We start from the raw sequence: 24,832 nt of genomic DNA on the forward strand, positions 1-24,832 counted from the left end.
TCCTTTTTTTCTACCGCAGTCACACCAACGCGCATTCAAGTTCACACCGTCCGTTTAGAGATGGAATACGAACGCTATGCATAACACAACTGGCAGTTTGCTCAGTCAAACGCCGAATGCACGCAACAGTATGAATGCGTTCTAATGCTTTTTGACATTTTCTTTTCGATCAAGTTGCCTTTACCGTTTGGAGCTGCGAATGACTGCAAAACAGTCAAATGACTGGCAATCACCACGCTAACGAAAAGCAACCGCACAATCGTATGATTCAATACTACAAAAAAACAACCACTACATGTGCATGGAAGAAGTCGGTCGGACTCCGTCCAATACAAACGAATATTTTGCTTGCGTCGGACCGACGTCCGGGTGACAAACTATTACTGTGAGCAGCCGATTTGGAGACAAAAAGAGAAACGAAAAAATACATCACCGTATGCTTCCAGTCAGTTTGCAGTTTATATTCTCAAAGCGCAAGGCAAAACGGGAGATTGACTGTTTGCTTTTGCTGAGATGCCGCATGAATTGTAAGACGGCAGCAGCGCAAGCGGCATATTGACTGGATAAGAAAAACAGTCAAATGATCGTTCAAAAAGCGGAGTTTGAATGCGGAAAGTTCGCATTCACGGCAGTCACATTCAACTTGCGATCCCTTTTCAAGCCCTGCGGAGGACTATATGTTTATAAGGATCTATGAGTGCCATTGTTTAAAAGAGAAGAGCGAAATATTCAGATTCAATTCTTCATTGAATGCAATGGTGGCTTTGAAAATACGTGGACGGGGGTTCAAAAGTACAACGCCTGCAACCATTGAGACATAGAAGATTTCTTTAAAAATGTGTGTATCATAAAAGTTGAAATATGGTGACCAGCCCACAGATTAGTGTATTAAATATGATTATCCGTAGCTTGACATATTTCAATAATCTTACTTTTTGACGGTTTTTAACCTAAAATCAGCTATATCTTATTAATTAATACAAATAAAGCAAAACAGTATTCAGTATTTGAGCTGTCTGTTGAAATAAACATGTTGCCAGAAGAAATGTGATTTGAGGGGTCGTTTATAAACAAAGGTCTATTACTAAAAATGGGTAAAAGGTAGAAGTTTCATCTTTTCAGAAAAAATACTTGAAATTGGTTTATCTTTAATATTTTGAAACCAAAAAGGTGATAAAAAGTTTACTCAAAAAGTTATTACTAAAATTGTTGTTTAAGTAACGCTTAAATATTGGACGTGAAGGGGTCGTCCCCATCAATATGCATCCATTTTTCATTCAAAAAGTTGCCGAAGACCACATTGAGCTGAGACATGCCGCTTAACCGCAAATATTTTTGTCCAGAAATTTTAATTTCTGGCCCATAGTGCAGGGGTGTGTGGTCTCAAATCATCATAAAATAAATTCATACCTTCATAAACCCTTACATGCCAAATTTGTTTCCATTTGCTTGATTAGCTCTCGAGTTACAAGGAAATTTGTATTTCATTTGTATGGCAGCCCCCCCTCTTAGAAGGGGAAGAGGTTTCAGTACACCATAGAAACAATTCTTGCCTCAAAAAACCCACACATTCTAAATTTGGTTCCTTTGGATTGATTAGTTCTTGAATTATGAGGTAATTTGAATATTATTTGTATTGGAGCCGCCCCCTCTTAGAGAGGGGAGGGGTCTCAATTCACCATAGAAAAAATTCTTGCCTTCTGAAACCCCCACATGCCAAATTTGGTTCCATTGCTTGATTAGTTCTCGAGTTTTTAGAAAATTTGTGTTTCATTTGTATAGGAGCCCCCCTCTTACGCCGTCCTTAAAATTGCTTTCTCGCCCCCTCCATAAAATTGCTGACTATTTTATCTTTTTGAAGACATATAGATTGTTCAGTTTCGCTCAGTAGTTAAGTAGTTATTAGCATTTAAAATCTTTCATTCCAACGTTACACTTCTATTTTCATTTTCACAAAGTGCTACCCAGTCCCAGATAGTAAACAAAGACATAGTCCTACATCAAAAGATGAAATACGACAAAAATATGAGGAAAAGATACTGTCGAAAAACGCTAGAGAAGCGACAAAAGCTAACATAAAATGACGAAAAGGCAAGGGGTGGGTCACTCGGCACAGCCGTTTTTATGTTAGGCGACTTGAAACCAGCCGAACTGTGCCGATGCTGTACCGAAAGTGCCGAACTGCGAGATTTATTAAAGTCGTTATAATCTAATAGATCTGGCAACCGTGCGAGATGATTTTGACAACTGGCAGTGCGCCCATTTCATATGTAAAATTGAACCGGAGGTATGTAAAGCCCTATAAATGTTATTTTCATAAGGCTTTAGAGGTGTGCCGCATGATATCTCTGCAGTGCCGTGGCACTATGTGCTGAGTGTCCGACCCCTTGCGAAAAGGCTATAAATAGTTGTAGAAAGTGCGATGAAAAGACGATAAAAAGGCAAAACAGTAAAAGGAAATGCAAAAAATAACTATAAATGACGACAAAAAGACCATCAAGACCATCGAGAGCAATTAAAAACGCCAAGAAATCGCTGAAAAATGCGGTATCCGGCAGGATCGCCAATGTGGTATCCGGTACTTTTGCTTTATAATAAAATTATACACAGGAAATGTTCTAGAAGAAATTACATGCTCAAAGTAAGCCTGATCTGATGTTGAATAAACATCTTGATCAAGCTGCCACAGCATGGTGACTAGCTTAGGAACTTATTAGATAATTTAGTTGTAATGAGAAAGAACGGCTACCAGTAAAAAGGGATGGAACGTCGATGATTAAATATATTGAATTTATAATGATACATTATTTTAACAACTTGTTTTTTTTATTTTCAGGTTAAATCGACGTAAATTGACAATTGAAACTTCGGGTCTCATGTCCGAAAAGTTGAACAAAAAACCATAAAGAACGAAGCATATTTAATGCACATAGAATCGAATGGTCCAATTCAAACGCACGTACCACAGTGAAGAAGAGAACACCAGTAGATTGAGAGAGCTCAAGTTTACCCAACGTCACTTCGTACGACAATTGAATGCCAATAGCGAGTACAACCAGCCGTTACAATGTCGCATACGCACGGTTTAAGATATTCGCAGTATTCGTCGTCTGGGGCAGGTCCTCAGACTAGCAGCAAAGCGGTTCAGTCAGCATCGGCCGCCGGCAACGGCAATGGACGACCGGGGAGCACGACACCGCAGATTCCACCGCCACCGGCGGTACGACCTCCGCTATTGGTCACATCCTCGGGATGCTCGATGATGCCTGCTCCTCCTGTGCCCCAACCACAATCCCAAGGCAGTTCGCAACAGGCGCAACAGCAACAGCAGCAGAGTCAAACAGCCGCTTCGTCGAGCCCAAAATACGCGGCCATTAGTGGTAGCCTGTCGGGATCGGACACGGATGTCTCGACATCCACGGAAAACCTGACCCGGGAGGAACGCTACGTACTGCGTCATGCGCGCGTTGAACCGCAAGGCGAAGAGAACATGCAAGGTAACACGACTCCGGTTAACGAAATCCAAAGTCGTTACATTCCCGACAAATTTTCGTCAAACACGTCGTCGGATTCTACGCGATATGCGACGCCAACCAGCAGCCGCAGCATTTCCGAATCTCGAAACGCTGTCCACGCGTACGCCAACAGTGTCAACGAAGGATCTAATCGCAACTCTCTCAACGGATCTAATTCGAACCGAAATTCGCTGAAGGAACCCAACTCGAACCGCTCGTCGATGGACGTCTCCCAGTCTTCCTACAACACACTGATAATCCACGACGAAGGTCTGTACCCGATTCACGACGAAGGAATCTACTCGCTGAACCGCGAGTATTCCAGCCCGCCGCCGTACGGCAAAAAGGAGCGGCCCCGATCGTACGGTGAATCTCAACCCCCGATGCAGGAGATTGCCGAAATTCCGGAGGAATACCTCAGCCAGAGTCACGTCCTAAAGCACCTGGCCAAGGAAGTGAAGCTACCGTCGCGCAACCGAAGCGATTCTACCACGCGCGATTCGGGCGTTTCGGAGAATACGGACTCCCGCGATCATCCGCCGAAGTACGGTCAGCACTGGACCACATCGACGACGACCACAACGATGAGCAGCGGGGTGGCGGCGGACCAGAGTGCGTCTACGGATGATTCCGCTAACTCCGGCAGTGCTAAGCTGAAGAGCAAGAGTCAGCCCGATCTGACGCGACTGGATGATATCGAACCCGAAGAGGTGGAGGCGTTGTTTAAGGAGAATCGGCTGCTAAAGCAGCAGCTTAACAGCTGCTTCCTGAAGGTTGCCAAGAGTCAGAAGGTAATTTCTTCTTCTAGATTATGTTTGAAGAGTTAATTGATTGATTTGTTGGGTTTTCAGATGGAACAGGAGATAGCAAACATCTACCGAGTGCATGAGGAGCTTGTTCAGTCGTGCGAGCGGCGCGAGCGCCTCGAAGAGGCGGCTCGGAATCGGCTTCAGCAGGACCTTCGACGGCTGCAGGAGCTTAACCGGGCCTACCGGGACCAGGTGGAGGGTCTGCAGAACCAACTGTTGTCCTCTTCCGATCACCAGCTGGGCCGAACGCAGCAGGACGTGCTCATCTCGCAACTGGTGACTCAAAGTGAGTGTCAATAATGTTAGGTTAGAATTATCGGTTAGTTTAGCGTTGGCTTTTCCACAGACAAATCACTAGTGGATGCTAACCGACGTCAATGCATCGAGCTGCAAGCCCAGAACGCGACCCTGGAGGAACAGCGAATTCACATTAATGTGCTGGACACGGCTCTGAAGCGATTGGAAGAGGAGGTAAGTTAAATTGGGTAATTTCTCAGGTGGATCAGTGGATTGATTTTGATGTTTTGCAGTGCCGTCAAAAGCAGGTGTACGTGGAACGTTGTGCCCAGCTGCAACATGCCCTGCAGTCGTTACAGAATGCCAGCGAGAGGCGTGAGCAAGTGGAACGGAAACTCCGAATGGACTACGAGAATGATCTGCCGAATCGAAGCGGCAGTAGCACGACTAGTGAAACCGAAAACCTCAAGTGGCAGCTGCGTGAAAAAGACGCACAGATAATGAGGTATGGTTCTGACTCCGAACACTAAAGCAAGATGCTAATTAAGTTTTTTTTTTTTCAACAGACTGGAAGCCGAGTGTGCCAAACTGGAGCAGCGTAACTTGGAGGAATCGAACGTGCGCAACGTTGCCAAGCTGGCGATGGAGCGTAACTCGCAGGAAACCGAACGAATTATTGCCGAGGCAAAGCAGGAGAAGATTCGGTACCTGGACGAGGCCCACGCGGCCAATCGTAAGGTAACCGAACTGCAAACCCGTCTTAAACTGGTCGAGAATCGATTGGCCGAGAAGGAGGCCATGATTCGGGCCTACCAGGGACAAAAAAGTAAGTTTTGTTGCGTTTAGATGGTTCTAGAACCTTCATAAAACTTCTCTGTTTGATTGCAGTCTACGGTTCAACCAACTCCTACGGATCGTACAACCTATCTAGCGATAGCTTCGCACTGAATCCACTGGGAGCGTACAACTCGCAGGTTTCCTACGACGTCTCGAACAATTCGTTCGACGTGACCACGGCGGCTTCTCTGCTGGATCCGACCTACGGTCAGAACCCGTCTTCCAGCTTCACCTCGAACTATGGACAGACGAACCCGAGCTTCAACCAGAGCTCGATCAATCTGCAAACGGCCGGCAGCAACAGCTACAGCTCGCCGAGCAGCAGCTCGAACTACAGCACCAACTATGGATCGAGCGAACACACAACCATCTACGATGCGAAAAATTTCGACGCCCAGCGCAAATCCATCGACGATCAGCTAAAGCAACTGGACGAACAGCTGCTCAGCAAGGTGAGTGAACTGTGGATAGCCGAAAAGAAGAGCAATCTGTTGAATAAGGCCCATATGGCGGCTACGGCGGCTGCCAAGTGCGGGACAAACTCGGCAACCGCTTCCTCGCGAGCTTCCGCCAGCGGTGCCACCTCGAGCTCGAGCTCGGTTGACTCCAATGGTAACCCACTAACAGTAACGGCAGCACACCGAGTGCTCAATAACACCGCTAACACCGTGTCTGCATCCGCTGTGTCCGCCGCTAATCCGTTATCCACCTCGGTTAAGGTAAGCGACAAGAAGCACCTCCCTAAGACTATTTCGACGCCGGCAATCAATGCGACGGTGGTCGGCAGTACGGCCCTGCCCAAACTGGTACCCAAAAAGGCAACCTCAGTTAAGAAGCTGTCCTCCTCCTGTAAAAATGTTTCCTCGGTAACCCCTTCGACCGAGCAGGAAACGTTCTACTAGCGTTAGGTGATTCTAATCAAAGCAGGCTAACTAACTGGATCGAGATAGAGTGCTGTCAAATGAATTTTCGACCTTCTATGATAGGTTATGTCGAGGGAAATTTAACACTTTCGAGCTTTAGAACAGCGATTCAAAATGCCAGTGCTACCGGAATGGAAACAGAACGTCGGTTCTGGCAGCACTGTTTTCACCACCATGTTGTAAAGTGTACCTGCATTTTAAATTTTGACTATCAAAATACAGCTGCATGATGTAACATTTTACAAAGATACTAGAAAAACAAGAAAGAATACAGCAATTCGAGAGACTGATAGTGACTATAAAAGCTTGAAAAATTTAAGTTTGTTCAGTGTGACAATCAAAAACAGACCGAATGTAACCGAAAAGATCTGATTTGCAATCTAGGAGAAAACCCCCCCACACAAAATATGAGCAAGCGAGTGTTTGTTGTTGTCGTCGTCGTCGTCGTCGTTGAAGCGTTTCACTTGGCAAGAAATCGAATGCGTTATGATGCGTTGAATATAGGAAAAGAAAAAAAGAAATAACAAAGCCAAAGATTAAATAAGACTCTTGAGTGTGCGTACTAAAATGATCAATGATTGAATCGCTTTTTCGTTTTCCCACAAAACGGAACGTTCTCGTGTTGGCACGCGTGTCCTAATCACTGTGTTTGTGTTTATTGTGGAATCTTTTCGCCTGTAAATCAGATAAAATCAAACCGAAAAACCGACCGACCAACCAACCAACCAAGAGGTGGTCCGCCTGTATGTTTCTTACCCTAACCCCAAAACCCCCCATCCCAGGAACAACAAAAAAACCGACCTCCCTTTTTTCGTTGTTAGCTAGATTAAGTCACTAATTTATTTGTAAAGAAAAATAATATTCCGCTGAATTCAGCGATCCTGCTTAGATATTAAGATGAAAATTTCCTAAACACACTGATGAACTGTCTGAAACAGAGTTGCCTTAAAGCGTGTTTTGAGCTGCTTGAGAATTTTTTTAGGATTTTATAGTGCCTTTTTTTAAACGTTCAGAGTAACATTTACACACACAAAAAAGAGAAAAAACAAATGCATGGCTGGTAATCCCAACAATTAAAATCCAAAATAGAAAAAATAGAATCGCATAGCACATTAATTAACACGTACACAACAGTTTTGTGGATAGAAACAAAAGTCAACCGTTTAGAGGAAGCCCTAACCTAACCTGTAAAAAAATAAGCTTCTCCGTGTATTTGAAGCAAATGCAAAATTATTCCGCCGGAATCTATATACATACAACCCAAACACCCGAAATCGACAATTTGAACGGTAAATAAAACACATATTGTTGAAATCAATAAAAACTAAAAACTATGTGTGATTTGTTGTTTATTTTTTTTTTTTCGTTTCACCCCTTTGTTTGTTCCCCCGTTTTTTGTTTGATTTTGCTGATTAGCGTGTGCTGTTTGTTTGTTTGTTTGAAAGCCTTTATACTGCCATAATAATGCTGCTGCTGCTGCTGTTACTGCCATCGCTGCTGCTCGAAAACATGAAAAATACCATGCGTACCCCCCGGTTCGGTGTGAACAGCTTATACTTGCCTTGCCCTCGCTCGGGTGTTTTCCCACCCCCCAACTTGTAATAACAGCTAGTGTTTGCTCACTTTATGATGGTTTACCTTTCGATGTGTTTTGAATCGTTTGATTGACATTCGGATTTGCAACTTTCGAAGGGGACAGCAAATGCAGAGGTAAGTATGAATAATAAGAAAAAAATGACTGAATTAAATTATCTTCTTATGACATACTGTCACTGGAAATGTGCCTGTCCTATGGCAATATATAACCCGTATCAGGCACACAAAATTCTTAGAAAAACAGTTAAAACTTCTTTGAATTTTTAAAAGGTGTCTTTCTACTACATACCTGCCAACTTGAAACTTTGATGGTTTTGTATTTTTTCCACAAAAAAGCTGAATTCCTCAGCGATTCATGTTTCTGAGTTTTGTAAATTATCACTTGTATTGATTGTTACAAACAAGCAAACATTAACATACCGTTCTGATTGTAACTGCGAAGACTTCCGTTCGTAACTTCGAGCACTCATAAATTTTTGATCGAAAATAACCGTTTATCATTCAACCAAATGAAGGCAAATGTTTTAAAATTGATGAAGTACTGTAAACGAAAAAACCGGAAGTTTTACGTGACCTGTCACTTTCATGCACCGCTTACTGATTCCCTATCAAGGAATTCTACAACAATGCAAAGTAATGCCATATGTTACCAGACGAGGTACATTTCAACGCACACTTAGTTTAGTTCTATTTGCTATTTTGTTTTTTTTTAGTTTTATCTCTCAGGATTTTCTGTGACCTAGAGTAAAGGAACTCAAAAATTGGCCACTCAGGCGCCTCACAAGTCGCAAATCGACGAGTTCGACCGTTGTGCTCCTCTGCTCCTGGTGTCAGTGGGATTGTAGTCCTCAAATGCTTGACGAATATGATATATGATGGCTCAATAAATGATAAGGGGAGGGTCGCGTAAGTAACCTTTACTAGGTTCGTAGCTCGTTCCTGTATACCAGGATGTCCGTGGTATAATGGAACATGAAACATACTTTTAAACAGCTATATTTGATTACTTTCTGCTACTGTTTCCTTCGTCTATAAGAAAGGCTATCGTTATAAAAAAATTATTCAAAGGCTTCTTCTTCTTCAGCAGCCTAGAGCCGGGGTGGTTCGTGCTGTTTCAAGCACTCGTCTCCATGCAACTCGGTCTTGGGCCACTCAGCGCCAATTTCTTAGTCGTCTCAGAAGTCGCAAATCGCTTTCGACCTGGTCGAGCCATCGTGCACGTTGGGCCCTGGTGCCGGTGGGGTTGTTGAAGAGGACTATTTTCGTCGCACTGTCGTCCGTCATCCTTACGACGTGTCTGGCCCACCGTGGCCTGCTAACTTTCGCTAGATGTACGATGGGAATCTCCCCAAACAGTACCTGTAGCTCGTGATTCATACGCCTCCGCCACTCTCCGCTTTCAGTTTGTACTCCGCCAAATATCGTCCGCAGCACTTTCCGCTCAAACACGGCAAGGGCGCGTATGTCCTCCGTAAGCAGCGTCACGGCTTCAAGTCCATAAAGAACTACCGGTCTAATAATGGTTTTGTACATTGTTAGCTTCGTGCAGCGGCGTATGCTTCCTGATCGTAGCGTTTTACGAAGGGCAAAGTAGGCCCGATTTCGCGCTTGGATGCGCCGCTGGATCTCCTTACTAGTGTTGTTCTCCGCGGTCACCAGCGATCCCAAATACACGAACTCCTCTACCACTTTTAGTTCGTTGCCGTTAACGGTTACCGTCCGTGGGAGGCGCGCATTTGTTACCTTTGAGCTTCTTCCTTTCATGTATTTGGTCTTCGACGCATTTATTTTTAGCCCAATTCTCCTAGACTCCGCTTTCAGTCTGGCGTAGATTGCCTCGAAGAGCGAAGTTGAACAGCATGCAGGATAGACCGTCACCTTGTCTCAACCCTCGTCGCGTCTCGAAGGGACTCGAGTGTCCCAGAGATGCGTTCGAAACACATCACTTGATCCAATGTAGCTCTGATCAGTTGCGTCAGTTTGTCCGGAAAACCGTATTCATACATTATCTGCCATAGCTTGTCTCGATCGACTGTATCGTATGCTGCTTTGAAATCAATAAAGATGTGATACGTGGGCACGTTGTACTCCCGACATTTCTGTAAGATCTGTCGGATAGTAAAAATTTGGTCCGTAGTTGCGCGAGCCCCCATGAAACCCGCCTGATAATTCCCTACGAAACCTTGTGCTATCGGTGACAGCCGGCGTAACAGGATCTGGGAGAGTACCTTGTAGGCGGCGTTTACCAGCGTAATACCACGATAGTTGCAGCAGTCTAGCCGATCACCCTTTTTGTAGATGGGACAAATCACTCCTTCCATCCATTCCTCCGGTAGCTTTTCCTCCCCCCAAATCCCCGAAATAACCCAGTGTAGAGCCTTTGCTAGCGTTTCTCCGCCATGTTTATAAAGCTCTGCCGGTAGGCGGTCCTGCCCAGCGGCTTTATTGGTATTCAGCAGCCTGATTTCTCGTTTGACTTCTTGGAGATCAGGTGCTAGGACATCACTATCGTCCATGGGCGCTCCTAGGTTAATTTCCGTTCCGCCTCCTTCTGCGACTTCGCCATTGAGGTGTTCATCGAAGAACTGCTTCCACCTGTCGACCACCTTGCGCTCGTTTGTAATTAGATTCCCTTCCTCGTCCCTACACATGTCAGGTTTCGGTGTGTAGCCCTTCCGAGTTTGGTTCACCTTCTCATAAAGTAAAGCTCTAATTCCTCACGATCTCTGTCCTCCTTTTGGCGCTTTTTTCTCCTCAGGATCGTGGTCAACTGGTTCCTAGCTCGTCGGTATTTGGCCAGGTTCTCTCTAGTGACAATACTTAGATAATTTTTCCAAGCATTTTTTTCTCCTCCTCCGCTTGTTGGCATTCCCCATCAAACCAATCATTTTGTGTACTCCGAGGCTCAATACCTAGTGCCGCGGTAGCGGCCTCTCCGATGGCCGAGCGTATTCTGCCCCAACCGTCTTCGAGGTTTGAAGCACCTAACTTCTCGGATGAAGGCAGTGCCTCATTTAGTACTCGCGCGTAGTTCTCGGCAGCTTGTGGGTTATCTAGCTGCCTGATGTTCAGCCGAGGAGGGCGGCTTTGACGTGTCCGGTATACGGTGGACAGCTTTGAGCGCACATGTACTGCTACTAGGTAATGGTCAGAATCAATATCCGCACCCCGACGGGAGCGTACGTTCGTGATGTTAGAGAAGAACCGGCCCTCTATGAGAACGTGGTCAATTTAGTTCATTGTACGTTGGTCAGGTGATCTCCAGGTGGCTTTGTGGATATCCTTGCGCGGGAAAAAGGTGCTTCGGATCACCAGGCCTGGGGAAGCTGCAAAGTTTATACATCGTTGGCCGTTATCGTTTGTGTCGGTGTGCAGGCTATGGGGTCCTACCACCGGTCTATACATTTCTTCCCTACCGACCTGGGCGTTCATATCTCCGATGACGATCTTGATGTCCCGTGACGAGCAGCTGTCGTACGTTGCTTCCAGCCTCGCGTAGAACGCTTCTTTCTCATCGTCGGGTCTACCTTCGTGCGAGCAGTGCACGTTAATGATGCTATAATTGAAGAAACGGCCCTTTATCCTCAATACACACATTCTCTCGTTGATCGCCTTCCAATCTATCACGCGATCCTGCATTCCGCCCAGCACTACATGTTCCCAGTTCGTTGGTAGCGCCACCGCTCTGGTGAAACTGGGCCTTTCCGCCACGGATCTTCCATACCTTCTCTCCTTTGCGACAGATTTCCTGTAGAGCTACGATGTCGAGTTTGCGGGGTTGCTGTTCAATGCAATGCTGCTCGCAACCTGCGAAATTTAGCGATCTGCAGTTCCAAGTCCCGAGTCTCCATTCGTCGTCCTTGTTCCGTCGCCTAGGTCGATGCCGAATTTTCCGCTCCGAATATGCTTGAATGTTGTTAGTTTAAGTTTAATTTAGGTGTGTAGCCGTACTTGGGCAACACTACCGAGTCTCGCGATGGGGCTGCCATCTTATAGTGCCGAGACTCACTATACCTCCTTCCCGGTTAGTATACGACCTTAGTTTCCACTGGCCTGACTTCATTAATAAGTCAAAAAAAAAAAAACATGAGGGGCGATGTTTATGAAACACAGTCTGAGCAATAGTAAGCGGGCAGTTTCGTCCACACCATCATCCGGCATTCTTACGACATGTCCAGCCAACTGTTACCTCACGACTTTCACCAGATGTACAGTGGCATTCTCCCCAAAACAGTGTTTGTAGTGTGAGATTCACTCACTTTCAGTTTGTACTCCACCAAAGACCGTCCACGATACCTTCCGCTTGAACAAGACCAGGACGCGACCTTCGTGATTAGCATCACGATCCGCTAGATCTGATTTCCTGCTTAAATATGCCACTGGATCTCTTTACTTGTGTTGTTTTCCCCTTTGCGATCCGAGGTCAAGAACACATTCTACTTCGTCGCCGTCTACGATTACTGTCCGTGGCAAGCACACGGTTGTCTTTTTTGAGTCTCTACGTTTCATTTATTTGATTTTCAACGGGCTTATTCGACGAACAATCTTCCTAGTCTTCACTTTTAGTCTAGCGTAATTTACCACGGCGAGCCATCCTAAAATCTCAAGTTATAATGTTGAAATCAACTGCGAATCTTAGCAGTTTGCTACTCTTGCAGAAAATACTAGGCAAATAAATACACCTAGATGCCTCTGCTGCTTTTGTCTGGTGGTTGAATTCCTTCCCCGTAAATCGATGTCTCTCTGTGAAAGTGGGGAACACTTAGTCTTGTGCCTTCCGGAGTGCCTCAGATGTTCCTCAGGGTAGCAACGTCGAACCCTTGCTATTCACTCTGTATTACAATGATGTCTGCATGATACTTCCACCAGGATGCAAATCCGCGCACGGTGATGGCCTCAAAATCTACTTTGCAGCTTATCGACATGTTCCGTTATTAGCTCAGCATCAGCGTTGCCAAGTGTTCCGTAATCAGTTACAGCCGAAAGAAGGCTCCAATTCAAAACAGTTATTCCATAATCAGTCAGAATATTGAACGCTAACGGTTATCGGTACAGAAAAGCTGCCTAATCTATCTATTTTTGACGGTTGAACTTTCACCGGACGCGCGTTGGCTATTTGGCTATTTGGGCATGGAACCGTTGCACTGCGAGAAGGTGTACCTCGGTGATGGCAGTAATCTAGAACGGTGCAGGACAGTCACTTGAGCTAATCACTTTTCTCTGACCGACTACTTTAAAAGCATCTCCATCTGGTACTACCGCAACGGGAATACATGACCACGACGGGACAACGTTTCTAGATACTTCTTTTTAACACAGAGTCTAATTCCCACAGCTTCCATCTCACAGCTTGAAAGCCTCCTCCACTGGTTTACAGATAAGGGAGATGTCGTCTACAAAACCTGCTTTCAGGTATGTGGTTTGAGTGTGAGAATCCGTAATGATGGAACCGTTTCTCTGCACGCCTGCACTTCGAATGAACCCTTCTAATGTAATGTAAATTCATCCGTCCACAACCTTGCTTTAAGCTATCTAACTTCACAAAAGACAGTCTGTTACAGTCCTTGTTGCCAGACAACGGAATCGGAATTGTATTAGAAAAGGCCTTCCCAAGAGAGTCACGCTCTGTCCCAGACGTAAATCGCTAGACGCGGAGATATGCTGAGTGACCACTACGTCCGAAGATTTAGCTATCATTCACATAGTCGATAGCTTGCTCAGAGATGGTTTTAGGAACTAAATAGGCAGAGCTAATTTTATGTATAACTAGCTGACCCGACAAACTTCGTATTGCCACAAATCAAACTGTGTTGTACATCAATCCTGAATCTCGGATGACCTTTATCACAATCTCGAGTTTTGCAAATTTCTGAGAAGTTCATGGGTGTTTTAATATACAAATTTTCCTCAGTAAAATAGAAAACAGCTCCCCCCATTGCTTAGCCTGATAAAATAAAGCAGATAGCATTTAAATATTCGCCATCATTACAAACCATTTCGCCGAATACCATTTTGCGGAACACCAATTCTCGGTTGACCATAACGCGGAATATAGAATTTCGCAGAATACCATTTCGCGAAAAACCTTACGCGAGATGTACCATTTCACGGAAAATCTTTTTGTAGAAAGTATAATTTCGCAGGGGTGACCAAACTGAAGGAAAGTAATAGAGGTCAGTAGATCTAGGAAAATAAATAAACCTAGATAGAGGTGATCTCTACGGCAGGCTGTCTCCCCGCAGTAACCGTCGAATCCGACGGCAGGTCGCCGGCAACACTCACGGCCTATGGCCGTCTCGCGCTGAATTTCCAAAATCCCCCACATGCCTAATTTGGTTCCATTTGCTTAATTACTTTTAATTTAATTATTACTAGGAAATTTGTATTTCATTTGCATGGGACCCCCCCCCCCCCTTTAAAAAGGTAAGGGGTCCTAATTCATCATAGAAAAATTTCATGCCACGAAAAACACCCACATGCCAAATATAGTTCCATTTGATCAATTAATTCTCGAGTTATGAGGAAATTTGTATTTCATTTGTATAGGAGCCCCTCCTCCTAAAGTAGGGAAAGGATTCAATTCACCATAGAAAAATTCTTGTCTCCAAAAATACCCACATGTCAAATTTGGTTCCATTTCCTTGATTAGTTCTCGACTTATGAGGAAATTTGTATTTCATTTGTATGGGAGCCCCCCTCCTAAAAAGTTAAGGGGTCCTAATTCATCATAGAAAAATTTCATACCTCCAAAAACACCCACATGCCAAATATGGTTCCATTTGATTAATTAATTCTCGAGTTATGAGGAAATTTGTATTTCATTTGTGTAGGAGCCTCCCCCCCTCCTAAAGTGGGGAGAGGTTTCAAAAAATTCTTATCTCCAGAAACACCCACATGTCAAATTTTCTTCCATTTGTTTGATTAGTTCTCGAGTTATGAGGAAATTTGTATTACATGTGAATGGAAGCCCCCCTCTTAAAAGGGAGAAGGGTCATTATTCCCATCCTCAAGAGGGGAGGGGTCTCGATTCCCCATAGAAAAAAAAAATGCCTACAAAAACACCCACGTGCTAAATTTGGTTCCATTCGCTTGATTAGTTCTCGAGTTATAAGGAAATTTGTATTTCATTTGTATGGGAGCCCCCCCCTCCTAAAAGGGTAAGGAGTCTAAATTCATCATAGAAAAAATTCATGCCTCCAAAAACACCCACATGCCACATATGGTTCCATTTCATTAATTAGTTTTCGAGTTATGAGGAATGTTGTATTTCATTTGTATTGGAGCCCCCCCTCCTAAAGTGGGGAGGGGTCTCAATTCACCATACAAAAAATTCTTGTCTCCAAAAACATCCACATGTAAAATTTTGTTCCAGTTGCTTGATTAATTCTCGAGTTATGCAGAAATTTGTGTTTCATTTGTATGGAAGCCCCCCCTCTTAGTGGGAGGAGGGGTCTCTAACCATCATAAGAACCTTTCCTGGCCCCAAAAACCCCTATATGCAAATTTTCACGCCGATCGGTTCAGTAGTTTTAGATTCTATAAGGAACATTCGAGCAGACAGACAGAAATCCATTTTTATAGGTATAGATTTGTATGGGAGCCCCCCCTCTTAGCGGGGTAAGGGATCTCTAACCATCATAAGAACATTCCCTGGCACCAAAAACCCCTACATGCAAATTTTCACTCCGATCGGTTCAATAGTTTTCGATTCTAAAAGGAACATAGGGACAGACAGACAGACAGACAGAAATCCTTTTTTATAGGTATAGATATATTGGCTTGCATTTGAAAAGCATTGGTGATGCTTATTGGTTAGTCGCTTGCTCCCCACTTTTGGAAGTTCAGCTGGGATACTGTCCTTCGCAGCAGCCTTTCCGTTTTTCAGCTCACTGAATGTCTTCTTAACCTCCTCCTGTGCTGGTGATTTCACTGCTTTGCCATCGTTTAGAATTCTTATCCTGTTCCTGATAATCTCCGTATTTATTTCTCCATTCAACAGCGTCTCGAATAGCTTCTTCCACCTAACTTCTACCGCCGTTTTGTTAGTAAGCAGGTTGCCAGCACTATCGTGACAGGTATGGCGAAAGCTCTACATCTCACCGTTTTGCTGGCGAATCGCTCCTCTGAACTGCCCAGCACGTGCGCCTCGTACCCGCATTTTTTTAGACGGTGGATTTTTCTTTTTTCAGCGCTACCCAGGTAACCAATCAGCATTTTCAATGCAATTTAATTGCAAGTCAATAAGCATTTAAGTTGCCTTAAATGCTACCTAAATGCTATTTTGGCAAAATATGTGGCTATTTTACTGCTAGCATTCTTATAGTGCTGACAATACTTATTTGCAGCTAGTTACCGACAAGAAGAATTTAAATAGAATTGTAGATGCCAATTTACAACAGTTTTGCAATCAAAATGCTGATAAACAGCAACCTGCAGTATAAAACGCCAGAGATGCTAATAAACGATTGATTTACTGCTTATACTACTGCTTATTGGTTACCTGGGTAGCCTCTAAATACCATTCTCTCTTTTGATTCTGACGTGTAGTCGCGGTGAGCATGCGAATCCCGGCCTGGTTCTTCTCATCTGACGCTCTCATGAAACCAGCTGTTACGCTGGTCTTCTACGCGTTTTGCCTGCCATCTCTCTCGTAGTTGTTTCGATGGCACCATAGATATTCCTCCACAACCCATTAGTATCTTCTTCCCTTGCTTCCTATTAGGCCGTATGAATAATAGAGTTAGAGCAAACCCAGATAACACAAAATCGTAATAGAAAGTTCACATCAAATCGTTTTCATGTCAATTTCAAATTGGAATTGTATAATGATTAGAGTATGTCAAATCGAAGTGAACAATAAGTTGTTTTGCAGTCGTGCGTGTCTTCATATACAATTCATGACTGTGAATTATAAAGCAGTATAGACGATTGCAATATTTGATTATATCTATATCATATATTCAGGAGTATTTAGTTGCGTGTTATAAAAACTACGCAAAATAGAATTAAAAATAATTGGCAAAATTTTCGCACGTATATCGCCTCCACTTTGGTACATATATGCTCTTATATGGCGTGAAATATAACTTTTTCGTTCAGATATGATTTCGAATATCTCAGTTGCAATCGAGATATACAAACCAAATGGTTTACTGGGAATGCTCCCATACGATTTAAACGGGAAAAGCAAAGTAAACTGTTTTATTCATACGGCCTATTGTACAAGCTTTCGGGCGTTTTTCGTTGCCACGCCCGAAAGTGCCGTCAAGTGCTGGATGTTGAAACGCAGCGTTCTGTCAGTGCGAGCCTTTGCCGGGCTCGGCAACCTTACGCGAATCTTACACATGACGAGAGTCAGAGTCGATATTTGGTTCCCGAAAAGACCGTACATCGATGACATCCGAAGAGTGCCAACCGTGAATTACGGCATGATCGATCTGAGAACTAGAGTCTCCATTTGGATGCCTCCAGGTGTTTTTTTTTTCAAATACCCATTCGTATAAAGTTGGATGGTACTGTTGTCCCTATTGATCAAATAGTGTTTGATTTTGATCCATTTTAAAGAAGCTTTCGGATATTCCAACGTACAAAACAAATATTACAGATAGTCATACCAACGCTGGCTGTGGCAAAATTCATCCTCAAGTCATGATCGTTTGCGACCGAGTGGAGACTTTCACTACATTCCTCAGGTTGTGATTGCAGAATTTACCCTTGATTTATCTACTTGATAACCCGCTTCAAATAAAAAAAAATAAATAAAAACACTACTTATGAGTTATTCCCGGGCGCGAGCACATAACCTACTAGGATTTCTTGTTCAGTTTCTTTTTCGTCGATCTCTCCGGATACGGCAAGAGTTGCCAAATATAAAACTGTATTATAGCTAAATCTTTTATTAACTAGTTTGAATATGAGAATTTATAAAAAAAATTAAACTGGTAATAATATGTTGATTTCCAGTTCGCATGCAATATTTTTTATTAGTAGTTTGCAAATTTTCACGTCCGTGAAAATTGATACTTTTGCGTGGATTGTTTTTTATTTCACCGCGAGATTTGCATAATGAATCTTGAATTGATTCAAAGTTTATTTTTATTTTTTGCAAACACATTACCATTTTGGCATTCAAAGTTGCAGTTTTTGACTATTCGGTAAGTAAAAATTTCTCCTGAACTATTGCGTTTTGCTAATAATTTTATGATCGGGTGAAATAAAACTGAAAATTGGTAACCGTCCATATTATTTAGAGCATTTTTTATTCTAATAATTATTCCCAGCATGCATTTCAATTTATTCTCTCGTCTTTTGTTTTTTCTTCTTCTAGAGGGGCTTGTGCTGTTTCCCAAGTTTAACCACGAAGAAACCGATTCAACCACTTCTCTCGGACGAAGTGTCCGTACTGTCGACGAACAATAGCGATAGCTTTCTGCAGGTAATATGCAAATCCAGATATAATAAAATAAATATATGCAACTTGCTTGCTTGCTTGCGTGCATGCGGTGGTTTCTAACACGTCTCATTCATGCAAACGAACGAATTTTGCCTTCCGCAGAATCTTGCTCACATCGATCAGCGTGATCGGGAGAGACAAGATCGTCGCGAGCAGGATGGCGGCGGCGGTGGTGGTGGTGGCGGCGGCGGCAGTGCGGTGGGTGGTTCTGGAGTAGGTGGAGGCGCAAGCGGTGGTTCGAATGGTGGCTCCAATGGTGGTGCCACGAAACCGGAAGATATGATGCTGCTCGAGAAGCAGGGACGCTGCTCGCAGAAAATTCGTAGTAATCAGCTGAGTAATTTGGCTCATGTGACTCATACCGTTGGGCAGAATATGACGGACATCAGCAATATCGGTGGTAATAAGGTGAGTTGAATTTTAACAATATTTCAGAATCAGTCATCTAAAAGAATTTTTTTATAGGTTCCAAAGATACTGTCTAATATTGCCCAACACGCGGGTGGAATTCTGCCTCCTCGAAAAGATCGAGGATCTTCCTTGCCTCCGAGTGCACTTCCGCGTCCACCAAGGAGTCTGAAACCTCCCCGCAAGATCGAGTATGGTCGGCTGAATGATTCTGAAGGTAAAAAGCGAGCAGAGACTCCCCCTAAGTCGGATGCCCAGAAGGACTACGAGCTTAAAACCTCCAGTTTAAAGCGAGCGAATGCTAGTGCCTATGGTAAGCGAGAGTTTTCCCCTGGAAAAAGTTACCTGGAAATGAAGGATACCTTCCAACTAGCCAAAGATTACGGAACACTGAAATCGAAAAATTACGGATCACTGGGAAACACTTCGATGGTTCCGATGAAAAATGACAGCAAGTTTGGTTTTGGTTCCAAATCTAACAGCAGCACTGCCAATAGCTGTGAATTCTCAAAACCGGATTATACATCGACGAAGAACTATCAAAGGCTGGAGGAGCAAAGTCCTCGCAAAAGTTCGCTCGATACTGCGACGATGAAACGGTCTCTACTGCCGAACGTTCGTAAGCTAAGTTCTGCCACTGTTAAGGGTTCCCGCGAGTCGCTGAACTCCGCCTCCAGTGGGTCCAATAATTCCAACAACTCCAACCCCATTTCCCGCTCGAGTCCGATTCATTCTATGGCTCCGACTTCGGGAGCAAATCTGCCAACATCACTCGTATATCATCACCACAATCATCTTCACCACGGACGTACACCGCCTCGATTCATCCACCATCAGCAATCGACATCGGCCGAATCGACCAAATCCTCACTGAATCCACCTTCGCCCCAATCACCCACCGTCAACCACCAGCAATCGCCGTTCTTCAACAAACTTTCGCCGAGTACAGCTTCGAAGCTTCAGCAAATTAGTGCCCATCAACAACAGCAGCAGCAGCAGCAACAGCAACACAAGACTACAACTCTGCCCAGTGCCAGCATCCTGCACGCCGCCGTCACCGCTTCGGCCACGTCGGCCATCGGTCAGCAAACCACGGCTTCGCTACCGCCCAAACCGGTAGTGGACGGAAAGCTAACCGGAAGCGGAGCCGGAAGCAACGCCGGGAGCAGCTCGCAGGCCGCACGGCGTGGTAGCAGCTTGACACGCAGCGAGAACAAGTATCGAATTCAGTTCTAAATCTAAAGGCCATGTGACGCGGACGAACCTCGAAGGTTCGTCGCGCCGCCGCCGGCGAGGAGCAAGTATTTAATTATTGTATTAAATTTTGACCGTATTTTTGCTGTAGCTGCTGTACCTAGTATTTCACCTTTCGGACGACAAAATTTGTATACATTGGACATATATTGCATTATTGCCCGGGAGGGAGGGGAGCGAAAATGATTTTTTTTTTAATTTTGTAAATGTTCTATTTCGGAAATGAAAACTTGTTGAAAAGTCAAAGTCCATTCGATGGAGATTACTTGCGGAACAAAATATACTAATCATTTGTAGTGTGATTGTTGGCGTGATTGATCCGAAAGCACCCTGCTAAAAGTGAATGACCTGAACGTTTTGTTCTGTACCGCGGAGTTCTGTCTTTTGGACATGAAATAAATAGAGGCATTATGATGGCAGCTTTAAGTTCATTACGAACCTACTAAATTTGACTATTTCTCCAAGCCAATGTTTAAACAATCCACTTCGATTATTCAAAACCTAGTCAGAATCTTCTTGTAATACACCATTAACTACAGATACTAATAGAACTAGTATCCACCTGAGCTGAGGGTATCTGCAAATCTCAAACTTCCTCTGCTAATGTCCAATGACACAGAACGCCAGTTTATACCCTAAGTTCATGCGAGGAAACCTAAAGACTGTCCCATAAAGCATAAAGATAGTCAGAAACTGCTGCCGTTTCACCGTTCCTTTATATTTAGTCAATTTTTGTGGCTGGGCCATATTGTTTACTTTTATTTCTCTCAGCACCTGTGTAGCGGTAGGGGGACTGGGGGTATAATGCCCACGTTAAGAAGAATGTCATATTATTCATCAATGCGGAATGCATTTCCAGAAACTAGACTATAAACCCTAAATTAGAACAGTTTTCTACCTAACATGCTCGTCCTGAAGCATAAAAATCAATAAAACACGTTTGAATCGTGAAATTATATAAGGCATTTGAAAATTTGTTTTCAGATTCGTTAGGGGTAAAATGCGCATAGGTGTGTACAAAACGAACCACAACAAAGGGTCAGAATGCACCACAACAAATTGGCAAAATGCGCTGTCCGTTTTATTTTAATGCAAACCCGGCACGACTCAGAACAGCGTGAGGACCTACCTACTTGTTAAATCAGTTATTCCGGATCGCGGTTTTGCAATCGCCAGGTATCTTCGCTGGAGCGGTCGATGCTAAGATATCACACAAGGGTTTTTCTTGGTACCTTGCCGGCAACGCGTCTTTCACTGTTTTTCACTGGTTTTCGCTACCGCCGCAAGTGGCAGGCTCCGGCCAAGACCGACGGTGGGTTTTTTATGTAGCTTCACGACATCTTAACCGGGTTTTTCGGAGCGAATCAGAATTAAAACAACACTTTGCCTTTTGCTTTTACCAACGTTTTGACGTTTGCCTAAAAGTGTATGGGCTACTAGATCGATTAACGTTTGGTTGCACTGCAAGTAAATTCATGCTTCTCACGGCGCATTTTGGCCCGCTAGAACTTGTTTAAAAAAATCGTTTAAATCACATAAATAATAATTCACTTAAGCAATTTTACATTGGCTGCTGGACCGAGACCATTGTTCAAAACAAGAGCCATTTACAGATACGTAATATTGTTTATTGGTGGCGTAATGTCTTACGAAAAAAGTTGCGAAAATTGTAAGAAATAAGACGGCAAATAATTTTTTTGTTTTTTCATAGGATTTATGTAATTTAGAAAGCTTATATGCTCAACACAAGTTTGTAATGTAAAATAGAAGCGATTGGCACCTTAATTACAGTTTAAAAGTGAGTAATTCGTGAAATATGACAGCGGCGCATTTTGCCCCGACTGGGCATTTTACCACCAGTTATCCTACATTTTTTCTAGCAGCTTTTTTTACAAAATACGTGGATTTTCAACCGAACATCGTCGAAAAATTATGCGCAAATGGTGTACAGAATCCCAATTGTCAGCGAGAAATTGAGCGGTCCTGCTAGGTCCTCGTATAATGAAGGCTTACGAGCAAAATACAGAGTCTATCCAGCTTTTTACGAGCCATAATATTTGACATTTCAGTAATACCCCGCTCGTTTTGTTTCCGCACGTTCACGGTAAAACCAAAGAAACGTACGGAAATAAAACGTGCAGTGTATTACTGAAACGTCAAATATTACTTATTTTACTTTACTTTCGTGGCAACGGTCCGTTACCGATCCTGCGCCGAACGAATTATGGTCCTCCAGTACCGTCGGTCCTGGGCTGCCGTTTTCCAATAGCCACGAACACCAGCTGAACATGCATCGTCTTCGACAGCACACACCCACCGGGTGCGCGGTCTGCCTCGGAGTCTACGGCCTCTTCCTGGTTCTCTGCTGAAAATAGTTTTGGCTACTCTTTCATCGGGCATTCTGGCCACGTGTCCAGCCCACCGCAGCCTGCCACATTGCACTACCTTCACTATATCAGCATATTTGTATACTTGGCACAGCTCATGATTATCGCGTCTGCGCCACACTTCATTTTCCATTTTGCCACCAAGTATGACTCGCAGAATTTTACGCGAATTTGCAAACTACGGGACTTCAGCTGGTTACGTAATCCGTTGAAAGCCCGATTCGCGGCTGCAACTCGTCATTTCACTTCGCGGCTTACATCATTGTCACATGTCACGACTGTACCAAGGTATATAAATTCCTCCACTACTTCATATCGTTCCCCATCTAACTCCACCTCGGCACCAACACCACTTGGGCTCCCACGTTCCCTACTAGCAACCATGTACTTCGTTTTGGCGGTATTAATGGTAAGTCCAAATCTCGCCGCTTCCCTTTTAAAAGGCCTGAAGGCCTCTTCCACTGCTTTACGGTTGATTCCGATGATTTCGACGTCATCCGCAAAACCAAGAAGCATGTGAGATTTCGTGATGATAGTTCCATTCCTTTCCACGTTTGCCCTTCGTAATGCACCTTCCAAGGCAATGTTGAATAGCAGGTTAGAGAGTGTCCGTCCAGTGTCGCACGAATCAGTGTAAATAGTTTCGTCGAAAAAGAATGTTCTAGCATTATCTGCCATAGCTCATTTCGTTTAACTGAATCGTACGCCGCTTTAAAGTCCACAAAAAGATGGTGTGTCTGCAAGTTGTACTCCCGGAACTTGTCCAGCAGCTGACGCAGGGTAAACATCTGATCCGTCGTGTAGCGACCCTCACGAAAACACCAGCTTGGTACTCGCCGACGAAGGACTCCGCTAACGGTCTCTGTCTGCAGAACAGGATACGGGAAAGCAGCTTGTAGGCAGAATTGAGCAATGTAATTTCTTCGATAGTTTTTACACTCCAGTCGATGTCCCTTTTTGAAAATTTGGCAAATGAGGCCATCCAACCACCCCTCCGGCATATGTTCTTCCTTCCACATCCTGACAATGATCCGGTGGATTGCTTCGTACAGCCGCTCGCTCCCCGTTTTTAGAAGTTCAGCCGGGATACCGTCCTTCCCAGCAGCCTTACCGTTTTTCAGCTCACTGATTGCCTTCTTAACCTCCTCCTGTGTGGGTGACATGATCGATCTGAGAGCTAGAGTCACCATTTGGATGCCTCCAGGTGTGTTTCCGAATATTCAAACGTGGAAAGTAGGTGCTACAGATGGCCATCCCTCTGGCCGCGGCAAAATTTATGAGCCTCAGACCGTTATCATTGGTCGACAGATGCAGTCTATGTCTTCCAATAACTGAACGGAAGAATTCCTCCCTCCCGATCTGCGCGTTTGCATCTCCGATGATGATTTTCACGTCGTGTTTTGGGCACTCTCCATAGGTCCTCTCAAGCCTGTCGCAAAACTCGTCTTTAGCATCATCGGATTTATCGTTTGTCGGTACGTATAAGTTGATTAGGCTATAGTTGAAGAATTTGCCCTTAATCTTCAACACGCATATACGGTCATCTACGGGCCTTTTGCTCGTTGCTCTCGTTGCTTTTGTTTTCCCAACACTACGAAACCGACTCCATGTTCTGCTTTCTTACCGCCACTGTAGTAGATTGAAAGAAGTGCCTGCAATGCATTTCATATTCAGCCGCCCATTACGAGACAGACGCTGTGTGAGCCGCCCTTCACTTGGAGAACAGGCGCTCTAGTTCGCACCTCCTAGCTTAGCTGCTTCAGTAAGTACATGAAGCATTTCCGGGTAAGGCCATCGACCGTCATCATTTATCTTAGATCTGCGTGGAGGCACCAGGTGGGAGCTTGGGAGAGCCAGAGCTATGTTTGACGCTCCTTCCAGCTAACTCTCTCCATTTCATACCCAAATATTATGGCTCGTAAAAAGCTGGATAGATTCTGAGGCGACTAACCCCAGTAAATCGTGTACTATTTTTATAAAAGCCTTACGGCTCCTCTAAGCTACCGCAAACGAGCCAAATCAAATAAAAAAAAACGAGATTATAAAAATAGTATCAAAGTGAAGCTTGATATTTTCGTTGTTGAAATTCATTTCTAGATTGTTTAGCAAGTAAACAGCAGAATTTCCAATGACAATGTTAACATATATTGGCATTTTTTAACTTTCACCGGGTACGAAATGGGGACAGTTACCTGAAAGGAGCGGCTAATACGCCTCTGACTCTCTCAAGCCTGACCTAGCTAGCGCCTCCTTGAAAATCTAAGTCAATGATGACGATCGATGGCCATGCCTGGAAATGCTCCATATACATTCTGGAGCAGCTAAGCTAAGAGGTGCGAACCTGGACACCTGTTTCACCCCAGGTGAGGGGCGGCATCAAACAGCGTCTGTCTCGGAGCGAGCGGCTATGTAT

General features: G+C 44.1%; 1 protein-coding gene across 1 annotated transcript in view; it reads left to right on the plus strand.

Annotated features, from left to right (window-relative positions):
- LOC128738928 (angiomotin-like protein 1) overlaps nucleotides 1–20,014 on the plus strand; it is a 34,883-nt gene extending 14,869 nt beyond the window's left edge. The window contains exons 2-11 of the mRNA XM_053834419.1: nucleotides 2,837–4,306; nucleotides 4,367–4,610; nucleotides 4,671–4,795; nucleotides 4,855–5,066; nucleotides 5,128–5,387; nucleotides 5,450–5,850; nucleotides 18,245–18,352; nucleotides 18,473–18,778; nucleotides 18,836–19,726; nucleotides 19,772–20,014. Of these exons, the coding sequence (XP_053690394.1) occupies nucleotides 3,068–4,306; nucleotides 4,367–4,610; nucleotides 4,671–4,795; nucleotides 4,855–5,066; nucleotides 5,128–5,387; nucleotides 5,450–5,850; nucleotides 18,245–18,352; nucleotides 18,473–18,778; nucleotides 18,836–19,726; nucleotides 19,772–20,014 (4,029 nt within the window). The 5' untranslated portion in view covers nucleotides 2,837–3,067. The remainder of the gene's footprint in view (nucleotides 1–2,836; nucleotides 4,307–4,366; nucleotides 4,611–4,670; nucleotides 4,796–4,854; nucleotides 5,067–5,127; nucleotides 5,388–5,449; nucleotides 5,851–18,244; nucleotides 18,353–18,472; nucleotides 18,779–18,835; nucleotides 19,727–19,771) is intronic.
- Nucleotides 20,015–24,832: the final 4,818 nt, after the last annotated feature.

This window comes from Sabethes cyaneus, chromosome 2 (assembly GCF_943734655.1).
Source record: "Sabethes cyaneus chromosome 2, idSabCyanKW18_F2, whole genome shotgun sequence".
NCBI classification, from domain to species: domain Eukaryota; kingdom Metazoa; phylum Arthropoda; class Insecta; order Diptera; family Culicidae; genus Sabethes; species Sabethes cyaneus.